This window comes from Microchirus variegatus (assembly GCF_963457635.1).
Source record: "Microchirus variegatus genome assembly, chromosome: 10".
NCBI lineage: Eukaryota > Metazoa > Chordata > Actinopteri > Pleuronectiformes > Soleidae > Microchirus > Microchirus variegatus.
Window position 1 is genome coordinate 7,964,196 of NC_139811.1, and position 17,519 is coordinate 7,981,714.

The window sequence follows — 17,519 nt, forward strand, 5'->3', positions numbered from 1 at the left end:
CAGTTTGTTATGGTTTGAAAGAGGGTGTGATTAACTCTGAAGAGGAAGTACAGGAAAGGTGAGAACACAGAATGACAACAGGCAATTGAAAAAAAAAAGATTTTTATTTGTCTGACTGTGCAACATGTACATATATATATGTATATATATATATATATGTATATATATATATATATATAAAGAAAAGCAACATTAAAAGCATAACAAATTGTCCCTTGAAAATAAATAACTCATTATATCACACGCTTAATGGAACGTACTCTGTCGTATTCAAGTAGTTTTCTGCACGGTGACGTCTGTGAAAATCCCTGCATAAGAGGAGCGACATGAATGTAGAACTTCTTCACTGATAAATAACAGAAAAATTCCCCCAAACAGACACACCTCGACGTCAGCTACAGCTACAGGACAAACCTGAAATTCAGTGCACCTCTTATACTGTGCTGATGTTCAGAGATTCTGCATCCTGTTTACATACTGTTTATATACACTACCGTTCAAAAGTCTGGAGTGACTTAGAAACGTCCTTATTTTTACAGGAAAAACACTTTTTTTCAATGAATATAACATTAAATGAATCATAAATACACTTTTTACAATGTTAATGTGGTAAACGACTATTCTAGCTGCAAATGTCTGGTTTTTAATGGAATATGTATAGTGTACATGTACACAAGGTGTATAGAGGCCCATTTCCAGTGTTCTAATGGTACATTGTGTTTGGTAATCACATTAGAAGACTATTGGATGATTAGAAAACCCTTGAAAACCCTTGTGCAATGATGTTAGCACAGCTGAAAACAGTTTTGCTGTTTCTTTGACGAAAGGACAACAATTATTATTTTGAATAAAAATAATTATTTCTAATCTTGTCAATGTCTTGACTACATTTTCTATTCATATTGCAACTCTTTTGATGAATAAAAGTGTGACTTTTAATGGAAAACACAACAAAATTGTATAGGTGAGCCCAAACTTTTGAACGGTAGTGTATATCTACATATGTTTTCATATTTTATTGCTCTATATATATTTATATAAACATGTGTGTATATAAACTGTGCAGGATGTCAGGAGAGTGTCAGGGATACGAAGCAGAGAACGAGGTGATGGGCAGGCAGAGCAGAGAGCAGTAGGACGGGTGCAGAGGCTGAACTTGGCCCGGTAAAGGTTTGTAGGATTTCCAGTCGGAGTTGCCTCCAGGTTTACAGCACAGAGACACCTCACACCTGCACAGACAGACGAGGAGTAGCATCACAGCGTGTTTGTGTGTGTGATACGGTATTTTACTCACAATGCAGATTAGAGGTACTGAGGTGGAATAAATGGATTATATTTCAACTCTTTCTGTTGGTTAGTGGCGTTAAAAAGGACTTGAACAAAAAAGAAAGGAGAGTAAAACTATTTTATTCTATAGTGCAACTTTTAAATGTTAAAATCAAACCACTGTCAAATGAGTTGACACAATGCTGATGAAGACCACATGACTCTCTTTGTTTTATGCAGTTCACTGTTAGAAATAAGGGTTCCAAAAGGGTTCTTCTACAAGGGCTGAGGTTCTACCTGGAGCCATTTTCTTCTGAAAAACCCTTTCCCGTAGAAAGGGGTTTTCAAGGGTTCTTGGTAACACTAATGGTTCCAGTCCTTTCCTGAAGAACCAAAAAGGGTTCTCTTATGAGGACAAGCCGAAGAACCTTATGGTTCTTCTTAGCACTTTTATTTCTAAGAGTGTTGGAGGCAACAGCAATATTTAATAAAGCCACACGGCTGCAAACTGGTTGCAATATGACTGAAAACACAAAGAAGTGGCCATAAAAGTTTTACAAGTGAATTCTACCACTCAAAAAAAGTTGTTTTTAACAGTATAAACGCTTGATGTATACACACAAGCACTCCCTCAGTCAGGGCTGATAGTATTGCCTGACATAGGTTTGTTTTCGGAAAACAAAAATATACTTTTATATCTATTATGACACACTTTTTATGACTGTTACAGTCTTGATCTGACACTGCATCGTACCTGGTCACACTCTGGATGAACTTCCTCTCGTCCTGATCCAGACACACGGCGAAGGTTGTCCCATCGTCGTCTGCGCTGATCACCTCCACCCTGTCCACCTTCACCTCTGATATCGAGATATGCTGCCATGTGTCATGTGGAGGGAGCAGAGAGGTGAACGTGTGAATGAGATTAGTTTGGACTGTGTTTTAAAAAACCACACACAAAAAAAAAACACAAATCACCTGATTGTTGCACTTTTTCGATTTGGAGCAGTTCCTCTTAAGAACCTCAGTGATCGTCAGCTGCAGACTTTCTATTCTTGAATCTGGACAAACACCATTAAAGTAACTTAGCAACCACAATACAAGCAAAAAACATCAATAAAAATTACAACATGGTGATGATAATCACCGTCCCACAGATGCTCAGGCTTCCTGCAGGCTTTGTATAAATTAACTGATGTGCACACGAGCTCCGTCTCCGTCCACTGACTCCTCCCACTTACAGCCACCTGCAAACGAGTGTTCAGAAGTAGGTCAGATTTTACACACATACACACACTCGTTAACAACCACTTTATTAGGTACACCTGTTCAGTGACTCATTCATTCATGCTTTTTATCCTCCAGAGTCAATTTAGAGTGTTCAATTTGCCTAATCTGCTTAAAATCTGCATGTTTTTGGACTGTGGGAGGAAACAAGAGTGTGGGCCCAGTGACTCATGAACAGGAAATATTCATACAGCTAATTACATGACTGTATGAATATATTAATGAGGTGATTTATGTGACTTGGAATGGGACTTGAATGATTGTCAGTAGAACACTGGGCCAGACGTTTGCAGCTAGAATAGTCGTTTACCACATTAACAATGTATAGAGTGTATTTCTGATTCATTTAATGTTATATTCATTGAAGAAAAAGTGATTTTCCTTCAAAAATAAGGACATTTCTAAGTGAGCCCAAACTTTTGAACGGTAGTGTATGTCTTAGTGTTAGTGGATGATAACAATACCTTGTTGTAGGCAACACTGAGCGTTAAAGGAACAGCCTGACGTTCTTCATCGATTCCAAAGCGTTTACTGGCAGCTCCTGTAAAGACAATGCAGCACACATTACACCGTGTGTGTGTGTGTGTATACACACGTGAGTGTGTGTGTGTGTTGTGGCTGTCTGGGTATGTCTGTGACAGGGACACTCACCCAAAGCTTTCACAGCTCTGGTTCCAGCAGAGTGACCGAGCTCCAGTGAATGAATGAACACCTCCCTTCTCGTCTCCCCGCCGGCTAAAGTCATCTGTGAAAGAAGAAGACGAGACACTCACTCAGCGAGTGAGTCAGCACGGACAAAACTTAATTTCTGAGGAACTGCTGTCATTTAAAGCTCAAATTTGAATGGTGGTTAAGGTTTAAATTTAGACATTGGTGGTTTGTGGTTCAGATTAGAGCTAATGTTTGTCCCAAATGAATAGAAGTCAATGTAAAAGGTCCTTAAAAAAATAAATGTGTGTGTGTTAACTGCTCCTCTGACCTCGGCCTGGTACAGCTGCACCAGAACAGGCTGGTCCGCATGCCGGCAGTAATACAGCAGCATGTCGGCCAGCAGGGGGAGTCGCTCCGTGCTGGCACTGCCGTCAGAGACAGAGCCTTCCTTACAAGCAGTCTGAGTCAGAGAGAGAATCAAAGATTTCATACAATAATGTATAATTATAACTGTTTTCACATTCAACAGAAAAATCACATTTATATTTCTGCTGTTATAGACAGACAGTGACTGATTAAATCCCTTTAAGGAGCTGTGTGTTGGATTTTGTGACATCTAGGGGTGAAGTTGCATATTACAACTAAGTGACTCTTTTGCCTCAAATTAAGGAAAGTGTTCATATCAAAATCCAAGTAATTTTTAATGGACTCTTAAATAGAAAATACAAAATATATATTGTATATATGGATAATTTTGGTATATCATCCTTTAAGAGTAAATAAACAGCCCCCCAATGTATAATATAAATATATGAATATATATATATATGAAGAGCAACTTTGTGCAGGTTACAACATTTATGAACAAACAACATCTCTTTCCAGTAGATCCATGTTTGAAAAATGATTCACAACTTTGTTATTTGAAATAAAAGGCTGTTAAAACACCTTTTTATGAAGCGTTTACCTGACAGAGGACGTCAGAGGACAGGCTGAGCAGACTCAGGACGTTCCGCTCGTACCACGGATCCATCATGCCCAACATCTTAGCGATGTGTGTGCTGCTGTCACTGAGCATAGAGTCATTCCACTCCTGGAGAGTAAAGAATGAAATAGTCGTCAAAAATCATACAGAGATCAGTAATAATAAATGAATACACAACACTTTTTGGACCATTTATTAACAGCATGTTAAATTAAGTAATTAAAGACTTGATAATAAAGACCATAATAACCACTTATTAATTCAATTCATATGCAATATGACAAAAGACTGACTTAAGTTTGCCCTTCGTTAATGACGTGGCGTATAATTAAAGGTTTATATCTGATCTAAAAATAGTAAATTAACATTTAAGGGACAACATTTATAAAGGGTTAGCATAATCACACGTTAACTGTTAATTGAAAGTGATGTGACGGTGGCTCATATTAATATCACGCTGGATACTCGTGTTTCTTTTCTTTGCTCTCTTCTCTCTAGTTTTTAGTTATTTCCTGTTTTATTTTGGCGGTCTGTGTTTATCCACAACATCCTGTCACGTTTTCCGCTTGTGTGTGTTGTGTGCTATTTTTAATCGACTGAACATTTTTATGATCCTAATTACATGCACCTGTGTCTCACTGTCTCTTCCTCTCCTTGTGTATATGTATATATATACATATACATATATGTGGTTACATGCATATACACACATATGTGTGTATATACACATATACACACATATATGTGTATATATATATGTATATACACACATATTTATACATACATATATGTACATATACATATTATGTATATGTACATATATACATATGTGTATACATGTATGTACATATACACACATATACACACACACACACATACACATATCTATACATATATGATTTTTTTTGTCTCCCACCAAAGATGCAGCAGCTTTGGTTGAACTTCCTGTCTGGACTTCAGTGGGCGTGTTTCCTCCTCCTCCTCCTCCTGGACTCCCTGCACTTCTCCTTTTGGTGGGCACAAAGTAAAACTGCAGTCTGCAGGTCTTGGTGAGCCTCTGACATTTACTCTCCTTCTGCTGCAGGTCACTGTAGGCCCTGGCCAGTCTGCCGGCCTCTTTGTCTCCTCCAAATATCACCACTCTGACCAGCGTGGGCAGCTCTGCTCCGTCTGCGTCGCCACAGCTCAGGATGGGCCTCCTGCGCACACACACGTGCTTCTGTGGGGAAAGAGGGTCTAAAGTCGCGGTTGTGGTGGATCCCTGTAGAGGATGAGTCTGTCTGGACAGAGACCTGGAGTGTTTGAGTGCTGTCCCAGTTCTCTGAGAGTCTTGGGGGGAATCACTACGATAACCCATGCTCTGGGCGCGCCGGCAAATGCTCGGGCTGCGGGGGTTTCTGAAAAGCATGGAGAAGCGCTCCACGCCCAACAGAGACCTGGACTTCTTTTTAGGCTTCTTTCTCGGCTTTGGCGGACTGTTCTGTCCGTCCTCTGTGTCCTCGTGTCCCGTGTCTTCGCTGAAGTCACTCTCCACACCTGAGGAGGTGGACGGCACCGACCAGCTGGAGGAAAGAGAGTGGCTGGAGAACGTGGAGTCCCTGGAGGAGGAGGACGCCGTCGAGATGCGGTGGTTTTGGAAATCGAGGTGGGCGTCGTTTCCCGCCGGCTCGTCCTCCTCGTCCACGCTGGTGTCATTAAAATCATCCTCATCTATTTCAGATTTGAGGAAACAGTCCTCGGGTGAGTCCAGGTCTGACTCACTCAGGAGAATGTCGTTCAGAATGTCTGCGTGGATGTAAAGAAGGAACGGGTTAAATACAGTTGAAGGCAGCTCTCTGATGCAAATGATGTGAAGTTAATTCATTTAATTACCGAAATTGTCGCTCTCCCAAGAACACGTGTGACATTTGGGATGAGGCAGCGTGAAAGTCTCAACGGTGCCTAAAGAGAGGAAGTGACACATACACAGAAAATAAGTCTTTCTAAGTCTAAGTGCATCTTAGTCTTTCTTTATGAGTCAGAATTCTGAGAATAAAGTCAGAACTCAAATATTTTTTTTCCTGTGTGGCTCTAATAATTATAATATAATAATTATTAATTATTTTTGTCTTACCAGAGTCTGAGCAGCCTTCAGCTGGACAAACACTCTCTCTAAACCTCTCCATTTTGCTCAGTAGAGCCTGCCTCGCCGTGCTCACGTCTCCTGTGGTGGCTGCTATCTCCATGCTTTCAGTCACTGCCTGCAGGAGCTCCTCCAGCTGCTTTGTCTGTAGAAGAACAGGGAAAAGCATTATTTTTTTTAGAGATGAACTTAAGAAAGAAAAGTGGTACCGAGTGGTGTAAATGAGTCACCTGCAGAGAGGCGAGCAGCGGCTGCAGCTCGTGTCTGGTGCCGAGAACGGCCTGAAAGCTGTGCTGGATGAGGGTGATGATGGCGTCTCTGCTGGAGAACTGAGAGCTGCTCAGCTGCTCAGAGACAGACTGGACCTCTGGAGGGACGTCTTCATCTGAGCTCACTAAGAGAACTGTCCTAATGAAGACACACAAGAGAAAGATCTTATCTTTATTTCTTTCTTTAGTCATTATTATGATTTTTAATCTTCACTAAGGAAGTTAGAATCACTTACATGGTTTTAGAGGCGTGAATGTCAGGGGGAAGTCCCTGCTCGGTCCTCACCAGCCTTTGAAATGAAATGCCTGCATATACAAAAATAAACAACAACTACAGTCACAGTGGCTGAAGAAGAAAAAGAACACTAGTATTTAACAAGTCTATTTTTAAAATGTAACACCACAACTAATTCAACCAGCTTTCGTTTAGTGCCTCATTCACACATACTGTGTGTCAAGGTGTGTATGTGCATGAAAGCTTCTCTTAAGTGAAGCAAAGACATCTTGATGCAGGCTGAAATAAAGCTTATAAAACATTTTCGGTTTACCATTTACCATTTAGATATATGTATGTGTATATATATATATATATATACATATATATACCGGTACATATAAATATATACACACATACATACATATATACATATATACACACATACATACATAAATATATAGAAATAACTAAATTACCTGGTGCTCTGAGCTCCTGCTGGATGATCTGTATCAGGCGTTTACTAGCAGAGCAGCAGGGCTCAGGCCAGGACAGGAAGCTGTGGAACAGCAGGTAGGCGTCCCACACAACATCACAGTCTGGAGCCACATAAGGAGCCTGGAAACAGGTACAGAGGAGAGGAGAGACACTTGAGTGAGTGAAGAATAAAAATGGTCAGAATTACATAAATCACCCACTCACTTTGAGAAGGGTTGAAGAGAAGAGGAGAGTGAGAGGCACCACCAGCTCATACTGACACTGCTCCAGCACCTGGAATAAAACCACAACAACAACAAATCCTGAAGTGAAACACTCTGTCATCCTGAGTGGTTTGAAAAATGATGTCGGGGGTTTCAGCTCTTGACCTCTTTTGTTTTCCTCAGTATTTTCTGCAGAAGGATGAGGAAGTTGTGCGGATCTCGCTTCACGAGTTCCTCCAAACACCAGCGGTTCATGCACAGCCCGGCTACAGACAGACACGCGTACAAAACAAACACACAACAGCAGCTGAAGCAACGCTTGTGATTCCTCCTTTTTTAGGTTTCATTCTGATGACGGGGCAGTAAAAGTAAAAGCCCACATTACAACCATTTAACACTTAACACTTAACTTGTAGTAAGTAAACGCTCTTCTTGGGCTCATATATCACACAAAAGTACACCATTATCATTTCTCTGGCTTTAACTGTGATAATTCACAATATATTACTGTCATTTTATGTTTTATTGTTTGATTATTAAACATGTGGTTATTACAGGAAACTAGTGTTATATTAAATATAGTATATATAGGAAAATACTGCCAAATCACATAATAAATATACATAATGTGACATAATTACCATTAGTTAAGTGAGAATGTATTTATACAGGAAAATTGCAATATATATAAATATATATATATATATGTGGTATAACTCTAAAGTGCTAGTAAACAGCTACCAGCAGCCAAAAAAAGGTGTAAATAATCAAATGAATGACTTCCTCAGTTTCTGTCACACCTGTTTGTTTCCTGTTAAATCGTGTCAAAATGTCTGCCATGCAAAGGATGCACTTACTACAAAATGATGCATTATCCTACGGTGAAAGTGCAGTATTATAATACACATTTAGTGTAATTATATACACAGTATTTTTGCTGTGAAAATGATGAAAACCTGGTATTTCATCTGTATTTACTTTATTTTTGAAGATGCATGGTGTAACCTTAATTAAAATGAACTGTGCTTTACTCTTAATATAATGTCACTGTCGTCAGAGATTATGGGTTCGTACCGTTCCACAGCTGCTTGTCAGGATTGTTGAGGCCCAGGTCACAGAGGCAGCGCTCGAGGACATGCTGGATACGATCCTCCGTGCACGAGCTCTGCTCCATCCTCTGACAGACAAAACACACGAGGTAAAGCAGCAGGAAGTCCCGAAATAAAGAAAGAACAAGAATGGCACCCTATTATTGTATTATTATTATTATTATGCATGCTTCTGAACTATAGTCCAAACTTCCTGTTACTGCTGCTGCCACCACTTTGTAATAATCCCAATCCAGAGACAATCAGACAAACAGAGAGAGAGACACCGCAAAGACGTCAGGCAGAGAATATTCACTCTGCCACTTCCTACCAGAACCAGTGAGTCACCGACTGTGTGTGAGTGGACCGGAGGTGAGCTGGTCAAAAACACTCACCACAACTTCTACTTTTTTTCTTCTTCTAACAAACCCTCCGGTGCCACCACGTTTCTGTGACTCAGAGCTGACATGGAAACGATCATTACTAAAGGACAACTTCCCGTTTTAAATGCTTTGGTTTTCTAAAATACATATGAAGCCGAAACCTGTTCACGTTCAAAGTAAAAGATGGACAAATCCGATAAAGTATGGCAAGATCCTGTTTGTTTGTGTTTTTTTAAGGGTTGTTAGGGCGCATTTAAAACCACAGTGACCACACAGATACATGATAAGCTTGAGATTGTATATGTAAGACTTCTTTCAGAGTCCAGAAATTGGACAAAATTCCACCGATAGTGAGATGGGATTCCTGAGTATATTTGGGATACAGGAAGTCGATGTGCACACGTACTGTATCAATGCAAGCATGAATAATGTATGTTTGTCTGTAAGGACAAATCTGGAGTCACATGTGCCCATCAAAACAGGAAAAGGCTTACAGGGAGATGAAGATAAACGCTCTTTATCTTTAACTCTTTAACCTCCAACCTTTGACCTTTTCTGTAGCTCTCTAACTGATTTCTTCATCAGTCTACAAGTTCACTTAAAGTAGACACATTATTCCCTATTTCTCCAAGTGAACCTAGTTCCCTGGTGTCCTAATTCCCTGGTGTCCTAAATTTAAAATGTAAATCCTCTGACGCTGGAAGTTTGTGTAGAACTCTGTGCTGCACTGAGCTTCCAAGAATAGAACACTTCGCGGACTTCCTCGCCTGCACTCACGCGTTTTTTTAGGGTCAAAACGGAGCTCCGCGAGACAACAATTCCAGGAATTTGGACAATGTGACGTAGCAATGAACGGGGAAGTCAACGTTACGTGTTTTAGCTCCTGTACTTAGACTGAGGAGGACCACAAACACATCATTTTGTCACACTTTACCTACTCATACGGCCTCCAGAGTGGATACATAATGCTAGGGAGGTTAGTTAGTAGAGGATGGGTTAAATGCAGAGAAGGAATTCGCCCCCCGCGGCACTGATAAAGGACTCTTTTATCAGTCAAATCACGTCACGCACATTATCTCCAGGCACTTTGAGAAACTATCATGTGATTATATGCAAAAACATCAGCCCTTATCATCACATTGTATCCACTTTCAAGGGAGGGGGGTTATTTTCATTTAATTTGCTGCCATATTGTCATGTGTTGTATATTAGAGTGAAATTAATACTTCATTAATCCTTCGGGGGAACACTGACACACACCTTACATAATAAGTGTTGTGTAATCGTCATTATCAACATTAAATAAGATGTGGAGATGCCGGGGATTGAACCCGGGGCCTCATACATGCAAAGCATGCGCTCTACCACTGAGCTACATCCCCATCTGTGGGTGATACACCACAGTGAAGGATTAATCCAGGTATTTGGCAACTAGAGAAAGAAGAGAAAAGACATAAATCACAGTAACTGAAGAAAGAAAAGGACATTCATGAACTAATATAGACTGAATAATGAAGGAGGAACATGCAGGAAATGTTTTGGGCAACAAACACAGGCAGCAGCTCCGTTCTCAGTCCTATCTGCTGGCAGTGGAATCGGCAAACCAAGCCCATCGATTGTCCACTGAGGAAGCAGGTGTTGCTCTATTGTTTATAGGCAGAATAATGTGTTGCCCTGCCTTGCTGTGTCAATGCAAACCTACAGTACATTGCAGTGCAAAAGCACACATCTTTGACACTGTTTTAGTTGCACGTGAGAAAAGATATAGATAGAGGAAAAGCCGAGGATGAGCCGTGTGTCACTGAGCGACTACACACTTCAACAGAACCCTGTTTTCTATACTGTGTGCTCCCGACTGCAGCTGTTGTGACATCAGCTGTGAGCAGCTGTCAGAAGGGGAACAGGAAATTTGCAGAGCTTAACGTTGACTTTTTTTGCAGGCAGATCTAATTGAAAGCTGTGCCACACAGTGGCTTTGTTTGTATTTAAGATGCAGGTAATTTAAACAATTAAAGACGCATGGAGAAGACTGTAGATATGCAGAAACACTAAAAGAGAAATCAGACACACACATATAAATACAGATATACAAAGAGACATAACTCTTACCTTTAGCTGCAGTGCTCAGTCCCAGTCTTCTATCGTCCCAGAGAGCGATCACTTCTGAGGTGGAGCAGGGAAATGATCCAGAGACGACGACATCCTCCCTCCTCTGAGGCTGCTTTTCAAAAATAGAGCCTCGGGCTGCTCAGACGGACGCAACAGAGAGGAGTGTTCTGCAAAACAGGAACTGAACTGAGTCTTAATGCTGAGGTGGTTTAAATGGCAGAGATGCAGATGAGGAAAGTGGGAGGAGTCACTGACATGACAAATCTCACCTCTCCAGGACTACATTTGACTTCTTTATCATCTCATAATATCATGTTATAAATTAATTTTATGACATTGTTTGGGGACAGAATGTGACTGGAAAATTAAATGGAGGATATGAAGCCCTATATTGTACTGTATGTATGGATCCATGTTGTCGATATATCTGTTTCATATTTTATTATCGTTGTAAATGTTTGACTAGTTCACAATGAATGTAAAAGGGGTAAAAATAAAATTAAAATAAACCCCTTGAGTTGAATCATCTTGTTTTCAAAGGGGTAAAATGTACTAATTATATAACAATGAACAGCAACAATAAGAGCAATTTGCTGTAAGTTAGGAAAACATATATCATATATAGATACATATATAGACATATATGTATATATACAGAAATATACATATATACATATACATACATGATATATGTACACATATATATACATACATCTATGTATACATATATAAATACATATATGTATACATACAGTACATGATATACACATATATACACATACATATATATACATATATACATACATATATACCCATATAAACATATATATATATATATATGTATATACATACGTATATATATACATATATATATAATCAATTATGAGGGTTCAGGTGAAAAACAGTTCCTTTTAGAAATAATGTTAATGTTATGAATCTGGAATACTATTCTCACATTAAAGGGAATAAATACTCATATTAGCTCATAGCGAATAATGTATTCCTGGTGAATATAAAGTAAGAGACAAACTGTAGATTCAACATTTAAAAATATGCACACTGTGTAGATAAACAAGAACTTGCCTTTATATATATATATATGATGCACTCCCCTATAAAACTGTTCTTGTGTCATCTGCCAGGAAACTGCAAAAATGATGGTTAGAGTTACACAACACTTAAATAACTCATAATATCCCATCACATCACATCCTGACTCCCCTCTCTTTGTGTGTCCAAATCTCAAGACTTACGCATGTAGTTTAGCTGTTGTGCCAGAAGATGTCGCTGCTGCCTCTCTCTGCACAGACAGACAACATCCTGTGACTCCTCTCCTGTGAGTGAGTGAGTGAGTGAGTGAGTGAGTGAGTGAGTGAACCCCCTTTTCTTCTTCCTCCTTGAACAGCAGAGAGAGGGGAATGTTAGAGGCAGAGATAGAGGTGGGCAGAGGTGTGACAGACAGACAGACAGACAGACGGAGGCAGAGCCAGTTGGGCATTTGCCACATCTTATATTTATATGGGGATTTCAAAGCAGAGGGGGAGGAAAGCTCAAGTTCTATAGCAGCAGTTTGTGTGTGTGTGTGTGTCTGTGTGTGAGTGTGTTGTTGGTGCGTAAACGGGACAGGGTCGCTCTCCAAACTGTCAGTAGTTGTGCTCCACATTCAGACTGAGGAGTTTATTTGGAGGTACAGTGTCCTGGCTGAAGTTTGCTTTTTACCTCGTAAGAACATTTCATACATGTATTGCTCCATGATCTCTGAGCATCACTTTTCTTTCACCCTTTCTTTATCTTTTTATTGTTAATTCTGATTATGTGTGTTTGTGTGTTTGTCTTCCTAACTAAGAGTCCCTGCGCTGCTGCTGCTGCTGCTGCTGCGGATTACAATGCAGAGGATTTTGGAGGTTTGCGTCACTGTGGTGACACTTTCTGCGCTCACCAAAGGCGTCTTTGCGGGATACGTGCTGAGCATGTTCGCGGCGCAGTCGTCTCCTCCGGACCCGTGCTACGACGAGAACGGGAACCCGCGGAGGTGCATCCCCGACTTCGTCAACTCCGCGTTCGGGAAGGACGTGCGCGTGTCCAGCACCTGCGGCAACCCGGCCTCCAGGTACTGCGTGGTCTCCGAGAAGGGAGAGGACATGTCCAGGGACTGTCACACGTGCGACGCGGGGGACCCCAAGAAGTCGCATCCTCCCGCGTACCTGACCGACCTGAACAACCCTCACAACCTGACCTGCTGGCAGTCTGAGAACTACGTGCAGTATCCGCAGAACGTCACCCTCACTCTGTCCCTGGGTAAAAAGTTCGAGGTGACTTACGTGAGCCTGCAGTTCTGCTCACCCAGACCTGAGTCCATGGCCATCTACAAGTCCATGGACTACGGCAAATCCTGGGTGCCGTTCCAGTATTACTCCACGCAGTGTAAGAAGATGTACAACCGGCAGAATAAAGCGGCCATCACCAAGCAGAACGAGCAGGAGGCCATCTGCACGGACTCGCACACGGACATGCACCCGCTCACCGGCGGACTCATCGCCTTCAGCACGCTGGACGGACGACCGTCGGCGCACGACTTCGACAACTCCCCGGTGCTGCAGGACTGGGTGACGGCCACCGACATCAAGGTGATCTTCAGCCGCCTGCACACCTTCGGGGACGAGAACGAGGACGACTCGGAGCTGGCGCGCGACTCCTACTTTTACGCGGTGTCGGACCTGCAGGTCGGCGGCCGCTGCAAGTGCAACGGCCACGCGTCGAAGTGCGTCAAGGACCGGGAGGGGAACCTGGTGTGCGAGTGCAAGCACAACACGGCGGGACCCGAGTGCGACAGGTGCAAGCCTTTCCACTATGACCGGCCGTGGCAGCGCGCCACAGCCAGAGAGGCCAACGAGTGCGTGGGTGAGTTCTCCACTGCTTTGTCCTTCACTGTGCAGTTGTTTTAACAATTCAAATAATACCACACTAAATTACACCATCACGCACCTCACATAATACGGATATTGTTATATTGAAAACCTTTAACTATCTCTGGAATCAACTTTTACGCACAGCTTTTACGCATCGGTCATTGGTTAACATGAACCTCAATATTTGACACTTTTTTTTATTTATTAATTGCATATTATGATGGAACTGTCATCTTATGAGATAATATTATTGAATTTATTTTTTCTTTCTTTAATCTAAATTAATATTTTTGATATTGTTGGCCACATGGTGATGCGTAAAATATAAGGATTTAACTCCATTGTTGACACACGAAGGCCTCAACCAGCAAATATTAAATAATGAATACAATTTAATAACATTTTTGTACATTTTAAAATGCATTAACTACTGTGGACAGAGGCAGAGAAAACAAGTGAGACATTATTTAAATAAACTGGTTGTAGATGTAAATGAATGCAGTATAATTTTGATCCATAATAAACAAAAGAGCATGTAAATGCATTGTTAAATTCAGCCATTCAGTTTTACCCGAACAGGCCTGGCCTTTTGACTGAAGACACTGTGCCGTATTCCTTCAGTATTTACATTTCAGAAGCATTATTTCTGTATTTCATTGACTCTTCTTTCTTTCTTTTTTAATCAAAAGTCACAATAATCTCCTAAATAGAGAGGAAAAAAAGGACAGGAAGTCATTCCAGCCAACATAGTGTGCCCCTGTGCTAATGCATACTTGTGTTTTTGACCTGTGCTTCCCCACTGTAGTCGCACTTTAACAGCAGAGGAAGTATTGCAGCCACAGAGATAGACGGCAGGGGCGTGTTGTGTTTCCATAAGCAGGTGCTGCTGCAGATCGGACGGGCGATTAGGGTGGTTTTATTGACATTTTTGGCACGTTGAGTGTTAACTGCCACTTTAGAGCCAGTTAAACCCATTCAGGGGAGGAGGACAAAAGCACGAGGTCACTGCAAGCCAAAATCTGAGCTTGTTGTTTTTTATTGTAGTAGCAGCGGTGTGAGTGAAAGTATTTGCTACAGCGAAAGAAGCGAAAACCTGGAAACGCAACAAGTCCCAACAGTGCCATGGTTTGTTCAACCGAACGGAAAACAAGTGAACAACTTGTTCCCCTTGGCCTCTGCCTTTCGCCCCCAGCATGTGAGTGTATTTTACTAAAACAAAAGCTCGTCACTTGTGGCATCCATCTCGCTGTCAGGGGGGGACCCGCCCCCATTGTGCGAGCGGTGTCATCAGATAAAAACCCAAGAAAAGCCAGACCGAGCATGTTTTCCAAAGGGGACATAATAAGGGCGGCCTGACACCTTAGCATAAAAGCAGAAGACCCCGGAGGAGGAGGCGGGGGGAGGAGACGCTTTCACTGGAGTCTGTGTGGCCTGGTATCGCGTTGATGCGTGGCGATAATGATGTGTGTGGGTTTCCGGGGACATTAACGCTCATTTTCAGACACGCACAGAGATTGGTTCACGTTTGAGCGAGTGAATCCACAGTGAGAGGAAGTCCTTCTGCTGCTGCTGCTGCTGTTGTCAACGTATCTCAGTCAGACAATGTCTCTCTGCAGAATGTGGAAAACAAGTTTGTGTCTGAACATGGCTTTGGACTTTAGGAGGAAGAGTGAGACAGAAATGCATGGTTTCACTCACTAAGTCAAAGTTAGTTACCGAAGACTTTGTGTGCATGGGTCGCCGTCATCCTGTCAAGAGGCATTTGAGTTACATACAGACATGAGACCAGGGCCAGATGGGCAACTACGAGTGGTACAGGTGACCTTTGACCTGGGGCGTATCAACAGGTCAGGACAGACCCTGAGCTGAGAGGATTCCTCAAGTATTACACTACTGTTCACAAGTTTGGGCTCACTTAGAAATGTCCTTATTTTTGAAGGAAAAGCAATTTTTTTTCAATGAATATAAGATTAAATTAACCAGAAATACATTCTCTACATTATTAATGTGGTAAATGACTATTCTAGCTGCAATATATAATATATAAAATATGTACATAGGTGTATAGAGACCCATTTCCAGTGTTCTAATGGTACATTGTGTTTGTTAGAAGGCTATTGGATGATTAGAAAACCCTTGTGCAATGTAGTTAGCACAGCTGAAAACAGTTTTGTTTGAAGGGCAAAATTATTATTTTGAATTAACTTCATTATTTCTAATCTAATTTCCTGTTCATTTTGCAACTATTTTGATGAATAAAAGTGTGACTCTTAATGGAAAACACAAACAAATTGTATAGGTGACCCCAAAATTCCTGCATATTTAGTTGGTTTATTAGGGAGGGAGGGATGAATACACGTCCAGAAAGCAGACGGAGAAACATATGAAAATGTGTGAAAGTGAGACTGAAAGTGATTTATTTAAAAATAGACACTGAAGGAGTCTCCTCACTGTGGAATAGACTCCTTCAGTGTCAGTGTCCTTAGTTATTTATTTGCGTTCAGTGACTGTAACTATTAATTAAAGAATAGTGTTATTATTATCATTATTTGTATAATTATATTTGCACACATTTTTTTACTCCATATTTGAAGTATTTTTGAAGTATTTTTTGAAGTATATTTGAACAGACAGACAGACAGACAGACAGACAGACAGACAGACAGACAGACAGACAGACAGACAGACAGACAGACAGACAGACAGACAGACAGACAGACAGACAGACAGACACACACACACACACACACACACACACACACACACACACACACACACACACACACACACACACACACACACACACACACACACACACACACACACACACACACACACACACACACACACACACACACACACACACTCTCCTGTCCCAGCAGCTGCTTCATATTCTCTCCATGTTCACCGTAGCACTGACCCCTGACAGTCAGAGCCTCGCCTCCTCTTTCCTCTCCTTTCCTTGTCGCCTCAGTCACTCATACATGTAATTCTGCACTTGTCCAGTTTAGTTATTTTTTTCGATTTTTTTCCGATATCTGAGAACTATTTTTGAGAGAATCTGTGCATCACAAAGTCAGGTACGACTCAAAGTATTTCATATTTATTACACCAGGACGATGTTCACTGCACACTCACTGTAGCTGAATTATAGGATATGGTTGTAAAAAACAGTGACCTGCTGGCTCTGATCCCAGAGTGCAACAGCACAAACAGGTGCTCTCTGCAACTGCACTAAAACACAAAAAGAGAATACGAATATAAATAATCAGAAAGGTCTGGTCATAAATATGGTTAAAGAGCGATTTTGAAGCACAATTGTGCACGTTAGGATCAATTTGGCAGATTTATGTTGAAATTTGTAATATTTAAGAGGGCTTGTTTCCAGAAAGAAACGGAATGTCTCAATGCATCAGCGCACAATCATTTTCAAATAAAAACCGCCAATCATCCACTCATGTTCCACAAGTTAATCATGGAATTATCTTTTAATTGGATGCTATTGAAGTCAAGTGATTATGTCAAAATTACATTT

The 17,519-nt window shown here is 41.1% G+C and overlaps 2 protein-coding genes across 2 annotated transcripts in view; one reads left to right on the top strand and one right to left on the bottom strand.

The window, feature by feature from the left end:
* Positions 1 to 1,081: 1,081 nt before the first annotated feature.
* LOC310932770 (phosphoinositide 3-kinase regulatory subunit 5-like) lies at positions 1,082 to 8,669 on the bottom strand (the record flags this gene model as incomplete). Its single annotated transcript, XM_083896123.1, has 17 exons — positions 1,082 to 1,229; positions 2,021 to 2,142; positions 2,245 to 2,327; positions 2,414 to 2,513; positions 3,018 to 3,094; positions 3,205 to 3,298; positions 3,533 to 3,664; positions 4,172 to 4,297; positions 5,106 to 5,974; positions 6,062 to 6,130; positions 6,303 to 6,456; positions 6,542 to 6,719; positions 6,817 to 6,886; positions 7,274 to 7,412; positions 7,497 to 7,565; positions 7,661 to 7,761; positions 8,570 to 8,669. 17 exons carry the CDS (start codon positions 8,667 to 8,669, stop codon positions 1,082 to 1,084), a joined length of 2,631 nt encoding a protein of 876 aa, XP_083752249.1.
* Positions 8,670 to 12,961: 4,292 nt separating this feature from the next.
* ntn1b (netrin 1b) overlaps positions 12,962 to 17,519 on the top strand; it is a gene marked incomplete at both ends in the record, with an annotated part of 56,750 nt that continues 52,192 nt past the window's right edge. Inside the window, one exon of the mRNA XM_083896126.1 lies at positions 12,962 to 13,976. Coding sequence (XP_083752252.1) covers positions 12,962 to 13,976 — 1,015 coding nt within the window. The remainder of the gene's footprint in view (positions 13,977 to 17,519) is intronic.